Source organism: Miscanthus floridulus, chromosome 9, assembly GCF_019320115.1.
Source record: "Miscanthus floridulus cultivar M001 chromosome 9, ASM1932011v1, whole genome shotgun sequence".
Classification (NCBI taxonomy): domain Eukaryota; kingdom Viridiplantae; phylum Streptophyta; class Magnoliopsida; order Poales; family Poaceae; genus Miscanthus; species Miscanthus floridulus.
Genome location: NC_089588.1, coordinates 31966444 through 31979636, shown reverse-complemented (window position 1 = coordinate 31979636; position 13193 = coordinate 31966444). Strand labels below are relative to the sequence as shown.

At 43.6% G+C, this 13193-nt stretch overlaps 1 protein-coding gene across 2 annotated transcripts; it reads left to right on the top strand.

The window, feature by feature from the left end:
- The first annotated feature begins 6789 nt into the window (after positions 1–6789).
- On the top strand, positions 6790–12880 carry LOC136483630 (probable NAD kinase 2, chloroplastic). 2 transcript variants are annotated; one of them, XM_066480744.1, is made up of 8 exons: positions 7067–7419; positions 7810–9702; positions 10466–10587; positions 10677–10818; positions 10908–11129; positions 11683–11757; positions 12175–12276; positions 12441–12880. In XM_066480744.1, exons 1-8 carry the CDS (start codon positions 7240–7242, stop codon positions 12657–12659), a joined length of 2955 nt encoding a protein of 984 aa, XP_066336841.1. In that variant the 5' UTR covers positions 7067–7239; the 3' UTR covers positions 12660–12880. The 2 variants fall into 2 exon arrangements, with proteins under 2 accessions (XP_066336839.1, XP_066336841.1); XM_066480742.1 differs by lacking the exon at positions 12175–12276 and having other exon boundaries at positions 6790–7419; positions 12317–12455.
- Positions 12881–13193: the final 313 nt, after the last annotated feature.

Below are 13193 nucleotides of genomic sequence, written 5' to 3'. Positions count from 1 at the left end.
TGCTCGTATTGTCACAGTCGCATGTTGGTAACACGCGTCTGTAGTATATGCTTATTACAGATATTACAGACGTGCGTGATGTGCCAGAACGCGCGTTTGTGATGTGCTTTTTTTTACATAGTGATACATCAGACACAGATGAAACATACTGCTGCAACATATGTGTAAAACATATGCAATATCTAGATAAAATACTTGCAACATGTGTGTGAAACATATACAACATTAGATAAAACACTTGCAACATATGTGTGAAACATATGCAACATTCAGATAAAACACTTGGTACAACATGCATTTGAAATAGATGGAACATTTTTTCAACACTTGCAACATATCACTGAAAACAATTGCAAAATTATGCAACATGTGCAACATCCTGATATAGTTTTACAACATCCATACGTAACAATTATAGCATACCTCTGAAACACTTGAAACATACATTTGTATCATAGGGGGGGGAAGGCCGAGGCCGGTCGATTTCGGTCGTTGGGGTGGGATCCGGCGACGCACGAGCACCACCAGCACCGGCCATGCTCTTGGGTGCCCTTGGCTCAGGCAGGGGACGAAGACCTGAGGCGCCATGGCGGATCAGCGACGCGCCTGACGGTGATGGATGACAGACAACGAGGGAGTGAGCAGGCGCAGGTGACTGGATGCAAGTGAGCGGCGTAGAGAGCGAGGGCGCGCGGCGCAGGGCGGCGATGGGCGATGGACATGGCGTGGCAGCTCGACGAGCGCACGGTGGGAGAAAGGAGCGGACAGGATGAGCGGCCACACTGCTTCGGAACCTTGCAGATATGCATACGAGGGAGTGAGGATTTGTTTTTCTATTTCGAAAGAGATGGGGCCCGCTCCTGTGGAGCCAGATGGGACTCATGGCTGGACGCCCATGTTGGATCATTATCGTTTCCAAAACTATTTAGTAGCCTCTCAAAATAGTCAACAAAGTGAATGGGCCTGTGGTCCAGTGGGACGCTACCCACCAGGGTTCAAACCCTGGTGATCGCACTTTTTTTAAAAAAAAAATTCAGAAATTTCAAGGTATATACACGCACGCGTGCGCGTTCAGTGGTACTGCGTGTTTCCTGCGTACCGGAGGCAATGTCATCTCTCTTCTTTGTATGTGTACGGACGAGCACGTGTGTGTGCGTATGGTATGAGTGTAGAGTGTGTGAGTTATGTGCGTACAAATTATACCCGATCAAAAAAAATAGTAACAGAATCTGTAAACCAGGCTCATCAGGACCTTTTAAGTCGTCCCGTCAGCACACGGTTTAAGTCGTTAACCAATTTGACCCCCCTGTGCATGCAGACGACCGGCTCCTTCACAGCGTCGTCGATCCTTTATTTTTTTAACAACATTTTCAATGAAAAGTACATCACTTTTTTTTTCAACTACATAATACCCTGCGTGCATTGCTACAGGAATTCTCTAATGTCTTTTAGGATGAGAATCCATGAAGTTAATATAATAGCCACTGTGGGGTTTTGTGTTAGAAAATCAAGTATGATATGGTTGTGCAATCTTGCTAATTAAACTGGTACAGAAGGTTATGATTTAGAGGACATGGTTGTATTTATGCCTCAAAGCTACTAATTAGTAATTTGCATCAAAATATTTTAAACAAAGTTGTTGTGTATTGCCACAACAAAACTATGAATGAAAAATCAGAAATAAAATTATTAGGAGACATGAGATATGTGCATTGTGGCTTCACATATGCACTGCAGACCCAGCCATATATGGCTGCCTAAACGAACTTGCTGAAGTGCTGATGCAGATGGAGCCTGCACTTACCTGCATGTCATTGTTCATACTCCACGGTCCACACGATTGGATCAACCTCGCAGAAAGCCTTCGTGCATGGATTTCGGCACCAGCGATGATCCTGCCAGGAACCAGCATCACTACACCCTAGCACCCAGCGGCCATGGCACTGCTGCATGCACGACCTCCAACAGCCCACCATGCACCTCCACCGTGTCTGCAAGGCTGCAGATGCAATCACCTATTTCAGGTAGAGGATGCCCATTTGTGTACAGCCCACCATGCAAACCCGGATGCCGTATCCCCCCATCACCACTGGAGAAACCTTGGGGGTGAGGAGACGAATGGCTCAGGCCATGAGAATTGCGACCAGCAGATGCTTGATGCATCAATTGCTTGGAGGGGGAGTCCGTTGGTGTATGTGTCTCTTCCATTCCTCCGTGACATTTGGTGTGAGTCCTGAGTAACTGACTTGTAGTGGAGACAGAGAGGACGTGGGAGGAGGTATATATAGACCAACAGATACAATGACTGTTCTTTCACAATTTTGGAAATGGAGAGCCGGCGACGCCTGATTTGTGAACACACATGGAAAGAGATTGTTGGTGGGCCTGTGAGACGACGTGGCTTCACGAAATCGCAGAAAAAATCCTCTAGTGGGGATCTCCTATTTAGGTACAGTAGGTAATAGATAACAAATTTTTGAATGGAAGTTCATCCGTTCCAAACTCCTTCCTCGGTTCCTCACTGCCCCTACGCCTGCGTGTCTTGCATCTATATGCTGTGCACGAGGAGAACGGCAACGGCATGACGCAGCCCCAGTGCCCCACCCGGACTTCCTCAACGTGCTCCAGCCTCCAGCACAAAGCCAGGCAAACCGTGGCCGGTGGCCCACGCCACATCGGGCTCCTGGGCCTGCGGTTCGACCTACTTCCGGGCCACGCGCTAGATGGCAAGCCCGCCCGCTCTCCGTCCCTGCCGAGCTAGAAAAACAGGATAGAGAACAATTATTTTATAATACTCCCTCCATCTATAAAAAATACAATTCTCATTTTTCGATGAGTAAAATAGTTTAAACTTTAGCTAAATTTATATAAAAAGTACTATCATTTATGATACAAAATAAATACTATTAAATTAGTTATAGAATGCATTTTCATAGTAAATTTATTTGGAGATATAAATGTCAATACTATTTACTATAAACTTGATGAAACTTGAGTTAGTTTGACCGGCACGGATTTCATAATTGTATTCTTTTGTGGAAGGAGGGGGTATATCGGACACAAGAATCGGCTGAAGTTTTTTTCCTCTAAAATCTCTATTTCTAATGGGAAGGACGTAAAGAGATTCTTAGAGCTGGACTTTGTGTTATAGACACTACTTGAAGTGTGGAGGATTATGATAGATGGCAAGATGTTTGGAGCTCTAGGCTACTTAGAATGTTGTCTTGGATTTGCTAACTTTTTTGTTGTGATAGTTGCGTACTATTCAAGCTACACACCTCCAGCGAAAATTTTGGAGCAAATAAACTACCCCTCACTGAAAAAACAAAACACGTTTTTTTTTTCTCGACGCAACATTCACATCGATCGCAGGTCCCTACTGAGGTGGAACATGTTATTCGTACAAATGCATTGCTGATTACGGAAAACATGAAACACATTTTTTCCTGTCTCCTTCGTTAGTCCATTTTGTAGTCTCACTTGTGATCTGCATGTAGTGGTACTCCCTCTGCCCACAAAAAGAATACAATTCTCGTTTTTCGAGAAGCCAAATAGTTTGAGCTTTGACTAAATTAAAAAAAAAGATGTACACACATTTATGATACAAAGTAAGTACCATTAGATTAGTTATAAAATATATTTTTATAATAGATTTATTTGGAGACATAAATACTAATAATATTTGCTATAAATTTGGTCAAACTTAAGCTTCTTTGACTGACACGTATCCCATAATTGCATTTTTTGTGGACGGAGGTAGTAATTACTAAAGTCGAATATGACGTGTCAACATCAAACGTCACTTCTATGATCAATTGGTACAATCAACCCACATGTGTTGAATGTGTTGATTGGAGTGTATTGTGGTGCAAATCAAATTAAGTTTCACAACAATCTACTTCAACGCATATGGATTGAGTGAACACATGTGCATCTAAATAAGGTCTGAAAGTGATATTGAACCAAGGTTGCTATTTGAGTTGTTTGAAAGATGTTTAAAAAAAGAGACGGTTTCACCAATTAACGAGCACCTAAGCTTGCTTATAAAAGTTAAGTTGCGAAAATAGACTTAGGGTCTATTTAGATGTACGTATTGGATGACTGGAATTGAATTGAGCACGAATACCAAATCTAACTAGCTTTGAAAATGGACTACAATACCAATTCACATGTTTGAATGTATATGAAATTGCTATTAGGAATACAGTGACAGGGCAAATAGCAAATCATGTTTGATGTCCATTCTATGAAATTGGAAATCGGCAGCACGTCCACCTCGTCCCACCGCATACCCGCCCGCATCCGAGCTTGCGCCGCCACCTACCTGCCCGCGTCCGAACTCGCACCGCCGCGTACCCGCCCGCCTCGCCCGAGCTCGCGCTGCCGCCTACCCACCAACCTCGTGCGATTCACGCGCCGCTGCCCGTGAGGAAGAAGATGAGCCGCGCGAGGAAGATGCGAGGATGTCGCCAGAGGTGAGGAAGATGCAACGTGGAAGTCGGCGTGGATCGAGATGTGCCGTCGGAGGGATGGCCGGAGATAGCAACGGAGGAGGGCAATGGGTGCGGGTTCGTGGACGCCATGGAGGGGCGTGCGGATGTGAGCTCGCGACCGTCCGCCCGCCTCGTGCAAGCTCACGGCGCTGCTCAGCCACCTGGCTCGGACGAGAGGAAGAAGAGGAGGGGCACTGGTTATGAGGAAGAAGAGGAGGGACGCCGGCTGAAGGAAGAAGAAGAGGACATGTGCCTTCCTTTTCTCGAGCGCAGACCAATTCCCCCCAATACAGAGGGTCATGGCTCTATATTGAGATTGAGGGGGAGCAGGTCTAGTGAATATCCTTTTGACATTGAAGTTGATTTCGAATTCTAAATCCCAAGCCATCCAAACAGCTGCATTTATTTGGATTTATCCAATGCCAATGCCATTTCCTAAGGCCCAATATCAACATCCAAACACAGTGTTATTTGTATTGACAAATCTAAAATCAGAGATAGGTTTGAAGAAAAATCCCTAATAAAAACAAAACTAATCTACCAGTTCCCTACGGCATTCATTTTACCAGAACCCAGACCAATCTAGAAACTCAACCACACATTGTGGTCCACGATCGGGATCCCCACACAACTCGAACCTCATCCGTTTAGCAAGCCTCCAAGAACGTCAATTCAACGCTCATCTAAACTCATGGTTTCATTTTCTCCTCTTTCCTACTTCTCCCCTTTTCATCTCAACTCATGGTTCCATTTTCCCCTCTTTCCTCCATCTCCCCCCTTTTCCAACCACATTTTGTTTCCAAACATTTTTTGTACTGTGTGTGCTACTGTGCTCCATTTGGCCGTTGCAGGAGGAACAAGTGTGCACACAATCACAATGGTGCGCGCCTCGCGTCGTGTGCCCCTCCTCCTCACGCCTCGAGCCGAACCCGCCTCATGCCTCGCGTCGCGCGCTGCCCGTGCCTTGTGTTGCGCTCCCCCGCATTGCGTCAACGAGCTCCATTGGGCGGCATCAAGTAGATCGATGAGCACATGTTTGCAACCATATGTTTCATACATTTCATATGTACGTTGCATATGTTTTATCTGGATGTTGCAAAAGTAGATCTGGTGTTGCATATGTTGCAATGGCTATACATGTATGTTGCAAGTATATGTTTCAAATGTATGTTGAAAATATTTTATCTGGATGTTGCAGTGGCTATACACGTAGGTTGTAAGTGTATGTTCCAAATGTTTCAGCTGTTTCAGAAATATATTGCAAGTGTTTTATCTGGATATTGTATATGTTACATTGGCTATTCATATTTGTTGCAAGCGTATATTTCAAATGTTTCAGACGTATACTGCGGAGTGCTTCATGTTGCATGTGTTTTCATTAGCGGGTAGCATGCAAAGCAGCAGCAAGCGGGCATGCCTAGGCGTGCAGCAGGCGCATGCGGGTGCGTGCAGCCCAGCAGCAACATGCGTAGGCATGCAGCAGCATCTTGCGCATGCGGGCGCATGCAGAAAGCGGGGCACACCAGCAGCATCATAGGCGCGCAGCAGCATTAGAGGCATGTGGGCGCGTGCAACAGGCGGGGCATGTAGCAGCATGTGTAGGCGGAGCATGCAGGTACGTGCGGGCGTCCGGACGGGGGCTAACGTCCGAACGTCCGGGAGCCAACCACGTTCGGCTGAAAAATGCCGAGAGCATATTTGTTGGTTCTTCCAACAGTTTATGAAATTGCTTCTAAAATATAGAAGTAATTTTGCTTCAGGAATTTTGAACTATTTATAAATCCCTTTAACCATTTTTATACTTTCTTTCTCTCTTGTGTGTTTGTATTGGAAACTTTATTCTACTTTTTATTCTTTTCATGTCCTTTTACCTTTAGATTGGCAGAACAATACACGTGCGTATATTTTTGTGTGATTGGATGGTTTTTCCCATGTGCAGCAAGATTAGGGGTTGAGACAGAGAGCTGTTGAAGAGTTTTTTTAATCTTGCAAAAAAATCTAAATTGAGAGCTAATTTTGGAAACTCTTGGAGATGTCTAAGAGGTAGCGGATGAAGAAAAAATCTCTGAAACCAAAACTAACCTACCAGTTCCCTACGGCATCCATTTTACCAGAACCCAGACCAATCTACAAACTCAACCACACATTGTGGTCCACGATCGGGATCCCCACAACTCAAACCTCATCCATTTAGCAACCCTCCAAGAACGTCAATTTCAGAAAAAGAAACCTCACTCATCTCAAATTCTCAACTCATGGTTCTGTTTTCACGTCTTTCCTCTGTCTCCCGTTTTCATCTCAACTCATGGTTCCATCTTCCCCTCTTTCCTCCGTCTCCGTCTCCCCTTTTTCCAGCCACATTTTGTTTCCAAACATTTTTTGTGTACTGTGTGTGCTACTGTGCTCCATTTGGCAGTTGCAGGAGGAACAAGTGTGCACACAATCGCAATGGCGCACCTGCCTTCACCTTCACCTTCACCTTCACCCCTTGTTTTCGACGATTCCACTCCCTCAAAGGCCACGGCTTTTTTCACGAACCAACCGCGACAATCCAGTCAATTCTGATCTCTAGGCCCTCGCTTCCCGTTCCTGTGGATGCCATCGGGGCGCTCGCCGGGACAACATCCGCCACGACAGCGACGCCGCCGCGCTCCCTCGACGAGGGCTCGTAGCTGCCCCCGCGCAAAGCTCCGGCCTTTCTTGGCTCCGACCCCTCCTCCCCGCCGCCGGCGCCGCGCTTGGCTTGATGCTCGACGTCTGCGCTCCGCACGGGCCCGTCAAGCTCCCGGCTGCGTCTGTCGGCGGGGTGCGAATCGCCTGGGTCGCCGGCAGGTGCTGGTGGCGATCGGCGGCGGTGGGGGCGGCGCGCCATGGCGTCGCCGCGCGGGCGTCGTCCTTCGGTTCCCGGATCGGGCTCGATTCCCAGGTTGGTTGGCCCTCCTTCCCCGTTCTTGAGCATTTCGTCGAACAGCTGGGGAGCAGAGAGCATCTCGTCGAAACAGTTAGGGAGCAGCTCCGAACGCGCTTCTGGGGTCTTCGACAGCGTCTAGTTCTACAACATTCATTAGTAGCTTTCCTAGTTCTGTACGAAATATAGCTGTTGGCCTGTACTTGCTCATCAAGTAGTTTATCCTGATTCTTGGGAGGAATTTTGTCCTGCAGTGCAATATGATGCTAGACATGAGCTTGGATTTCCTATCTTGTTTGCTTGCATTGATAGCTCCATGCCAATTTTGTATTGAGTATTTTTCCTACTTCCATTTGTCATGGATGAGACGATGATGCTGTATTTGATGGATCGAATGGTTTCTTGTAGAATTTTCACACAAGGGACCTGTCCCAGTTGTTGTGGATCGGTCCGGTGCCTGGTGACATCGCGGAGATTGAGGCCTACTGCCGAATATTCCGTGCTGCCGAGCAGCTCCACACCACGGTCATGTCAGCACTCTGTGATCCAGAGACAGGAGAGTGCCCTGTACGCTATGATGTGGAGTCAGAGGATCTGCCAGTGCTGGAAGACAAGGTCGCTGCCGTCCTTGGCTGCATGCTGGCGTTGCTGAACCGGGGAAGGAATGAGGTGCTCTCAGGGAGGTCAGGTGTTGCAGGTGCCTTCCAGGGATCTGAGGACAGCACCTCTGATAGGATCCCACCGCTTGCCTTGTTCCGTGGAGACATGAAGTGTTGCTGTGAGAGTATGCAGGTGGCGCTTGCCAGCTACCTTGGACCGAGTGAGCCCAGGGGGTTGGACGTATGGAGGAAGCTGCAGAGGTTGAAGAACGCTTGTTACGATGCAGGTTTCCCAAGGCCTGATGGTTATCCATGTCCGACATTATTTGCAAATTGGTTTCCGGTGTACCTTTCGATTGTGTCAGATAATTCAGGAACAGATGAGCTAGAAGTTGCATTTTGGAGGGGAGGGCAAGTCAGTGAGGAGGGACTGGCATGGCTACTAGAAAAGGGATTCAAAACTATAGTTGATCTCCGTGAAGAAGATGTTAAAGATGATTTGTACCTTTCAGCAGTTCAGGAACTTGTCTCATCTGGGAAGATAGAGGTGGTGAATATGCCAGTTGAGATTGGAACTGCACCATCAGCTGAACAGGTTCAGCAATTTGCAGCTCTTGTGTCAGATGGCGCAAAGAAGCCCATTTATCTCCATAGCAAAGAAGGTGTTTCTAGGACGTCTGCAATGGTCTCAAGATGGAAACAGTATGTTACTCGTTCAGAGAGATGGGCTGTCCAAAATCACTCTCTAAATGGGAATGGTAAGGTCCTGACAAGTTACGAGACCATGCAGCGCACGGGCAGCCCAAGTTCCTCTATGAATGGAACTGAAAATGGTACGATAACGGAATCTGATAGGACCATGAACAATGGGGAATCATGTGAGATAGACATAGAGACAGCTCGTCATAATCTGGAGATCACTAATGCCCTTTCCAATGATCAAAGCACTCAACAAGGCGAAATGCCTGGCACCGGGGCAGAACTCTTGTCAAACTTTAAACTGGAGAGTAACCCCCTTAAAGCACAATTTCCTACTTGTGATGTTTTCTCTAGAAAAGAGATGACCAAGTTTTTTAGAAGCAAAAAGGTTTATCCAAAATCTGTTCTGAACTCTAGGAGACGATCAAGTAGCTTGCTGGTCTCAAGGAGAAAACAAAATCTCAATGCGGAGCGTAATGGAACCATTGACTATGAAGCAGCAGAGTTTCCAGTTCTGGAAAGTTCAAATGGGAAATCATTTAACAATGATTATATTCTATCAGTTGCTTCAGGTATCACTAATGGAAAACCTTCCAACAATGGAGCCTCCTCATTAATTGAGGAAAAGGAAACGGAAGTTTCAGTCGCTACTGTTGGTACTAGAGCATCTGCCAGCAGTTCTAATGGAAAGGTTCAGGTTGGATCACAAAAATCTGCTGAAAAGAATGGTGCCCCTTATCTTGAGAGAAACAAATCAGATGATGCTGATGGAAATATGTGTGCTTCTTCAACTGGTGTCGTTAGACTCCAGTCAAGAAGAAAAGCAGAGATGTTTCTAGTACGTACAGATGGATTTTCTTGTACTAGAGAAAAAGTAACAGAATCATCTCTGGCTTTTACGCATCCTAGTACCCAGCAACAGATGCTTATGTGGAAATCACCTCCAAGGACTGTCTTACTTTTGAAGAAATTAGGCGATGAGCTCATGGAAGAAGCTAAAGAGGTGAATGTCAAATTTCCATTTAGAGCATATATATTGTTTTTCCTTGATCCTTCAGTACCAACACAGGTTGTATTAATTTCTTGTATCTGGTATCAATGGATTACTCATCTCAAGTAAGCTTAGGGTTCTTGACATATATAATGAATTTGCTACTTGAGAAATTTGTGCATGAAAATGGTTTCATGTTCTGGAGGTACTTTGTTGTTTTCTGCTACCGAGTACATAACTATTTTGTGGTAAGGTATAGGAAAATAGATTAATAGAGATCTAAGGACTGTACCTGACAGGCAATTAGTTAGTGAACATATATGTGTCGTTTCTTGCATAGTTTAAAGTTTTTCTTTAGTTTTAGTTTGTTGAAAGATTTTAGTCGATTAACAATTGGCAATTAAGGGCTTCGCTTTAAAGCTAAAAGAACTGTATGGAGAACTGGGATACACAAACAGGGATATTGGCTGGTTATTGCATTGATTGGATACCATAACCTGTTCTTGTGAGGTACTGGAGGATCTCATTTCATGTAGGGTTAATCTTTGGTGTGATTTTGGAACTGTGGCTAAGCAACCGATAAATATTTCAGTGCATCAATTTTGGCAATATATCTTAAAAAAGGCAAAGATGGTCTTAGTTTAATTCTCTTCAGAGCTGTTCTAATAGTCACTTTGTCTACACAATTCATGGTCTTATATGCAGTAGTTCTCTTCTTTGTTCAGCAAAATACATAGCAATTGGCATTCTAAACTTCAAATCACTTTCTTTTCAGGTTGCTTCATTTCTGCATCATCAAGAAAAGATGAATGTTCTTGTGGAACCTGATGTTCATGATACGTTTGCTAGAATTCCAGGTTATGGTTTTGTGCAAACCTTCTATACTCAAGATACCAGGTACAAAGTCAGCATTTATGTTTGTGAAGTGCGAAGGTGCATATATTTTCATATTACTATTTACTAACAGTGCTTTGTGTTTAAATCAGTGACCTTCATGAGCGAGTTGATTTTGTTACATGCTTGGGTGGTGATGGACTCATTTTGCATGCGTCAAACCTATTTAGAACTTCTGTACCACCTGTTGTCTCCTTCAATCTTGGATCTCTTGGGTTCTTAACTTCACATAATGTATGTTTTAATATTCTCTCAGAGATAATTTTATCAGACTAAGCTATTTTGTGTCGAAACTAAGCATATTATCATTTTATTCACCTCAGTTCGAAGGTTTCAGACAAGACTTGAGAGATTTAATCCATGGGAACAACACACTTGGAGTTTATATAACCCTTAGAATGCGTCTAAGATGTGAGATCTTTCGTAAAGGAAAAGCAATGCCTGGTAAAGTATTTGATGTGCTGAATGAAGTTGTTGTTGATCGAGGTTCCAATCCATACCTATCAAAAATCGAGTGTTATGAGCATAACCACCTTATCACTAAGGTATGATTCAGAAAGTCCTAGAAAAAAGATGTATCTCTTTCTCTTTACATCTTGTCACTTGGTGACTGCATGCCACTGTGTATCTAATAGTTTATTTTATATATTTCTGCTTTGTAATTCAATACATGGAGTCATGAAGTTAGGCTTTTTTTTCTCAGCTGTATTATGCTTGACCAAGTCAACAGCTGCATTGAACTATAGAAGCCATAATTACCTTTTTTTTTCTATTACTGTTTTTATGATTGTTTTCTCAAAATATTGTCGGATGATAAAGGATATCTGTATTGACTTTATGTTCCAACTTTCAAGTTTTCTCCAAGTTAAATGTCAATAGTTACTGCTTACTTTCTTGCATAATATATTGATTGCATGAACTGTTTGCTGCCAGCTAATTGTTGGAATACTAATGTAGATACACTTTGAGCCAGCCTGCTACAGTTAGCCCTCCTACCCCTGAAGATTATGTTATTCCGTTCAGTACAAGTATTTATGGATAAATTCAGTATTGTTGTTTAAACATTCCATAACTTTCCTAACTCAAAAATATATCTAGGTGCAAGCTGATGGGGTGATAGTTGCAACACCAACTGGCAGCACAGCATATTCTACCGCAGCAGGGGGATCAATGGTAGGTTAATTCTTACAAGTTATAACCATTATTAAACCATATCATGACATGGGAAAGTTCATTTTCCTGTGCCATGATGACACCTGTGACCTGTCTCTTCAAATGCTTTTCGCTCCATGTAACAAAAGGATATTTCCTATTTATGAAGCATAGGGCTGTTGCTTTTACATGGAATGACAATATTTTGGTTACACAGATATAATGTCTACCATGTCATGTTTCTATGGAGAAAAAACACTTTGCAGACGTCAAGGGCTCAATAATTAGAAACAGTGTTATGCCTTGTTTCTTTGCTTTTACAGTGTATTGTTGCATTCATGTGTGTTAAGCTCTGAACTGTTTCTTCTCCTGTGCATACCTACAAATCAATTGAATGAACAGTAATTCACTATGGTCATTTTGTTTTTTCTTGTCTAGGTTCATCCAAATGTCCCATGCATGCTGTTTACTCCAATCTGCCCTCACTCACTGTCATTTAGACCTGTCATCCTTCCGGATTCTGCCTGGCTTGAATTAAAGGTACTGAACAACTAATGAGATGTCTATTGTTTCTGTGCAGCCTCAATTAACGTACTGTACAAACATTTTAGCTCGTCAAGTTTTACCCCACAACATACCTTGGTTTGCTGACTGATGAACTTTGCACCGTTATTGGATTGCCATTGCACTTGCAACTTTACCAGATACCAGATGAGGCAAGAAGCAATGCATGGGTTTCATTTGATGGCAAAAGGAGGCAGCAACTGTCAAGAGGAGATTCTGTTCGTATATCCATGAGTCAGCACCCGCTCCCAACTGTTAATAAATCTGACCAAACGTGTGATTGGTTCCTGCAGCCTGATCAGGTGCCTCAACTGGAACGAGAGATTGGACCAGAAGGCACTATAGACTATAGTCACTAGAATTTTTTTTTATTGTTGCTGTACATATGTAGATTTACACAGAGATATAGTTTTACTTTTCTGCCAACATGTACAATGTGTAACATCAAAGAACCTTGCACATAAGGAGCTGCATAGCTTACTGCGCTGGTATTGCAGTAGCACCACATGTTACGTTACGGCAACATCCTCCATGTATTCATCTGCTTACACAAATCAACCATATATATGGGGCTAAGCGTTTTTTTCCCCTGTTTTGGGGTCTAATTTAATTTTACCCTTATTTATTTAACCTTTTGGTTTTGCCTTTGTTTTTTTTTCAAAAAAAAAGGCAAATTTTACCCTTGTTCCTTTTACAAAGGTTCAGTTCAGTTAAAAAAGACTAGTTTTTCCATGTGATTTTGCCCTTCGGTTTTTAGTATTACGTGATTATAATCTCTGTTTTGATTTCAGATATCCGTATAGCATTTTGAAAGAATTTTTATAGCAACATTTGTAAGTATTTTAAATCTAAGCAAAGTTTAACAAGTTGCACATGCTTAATCAACCATAGGC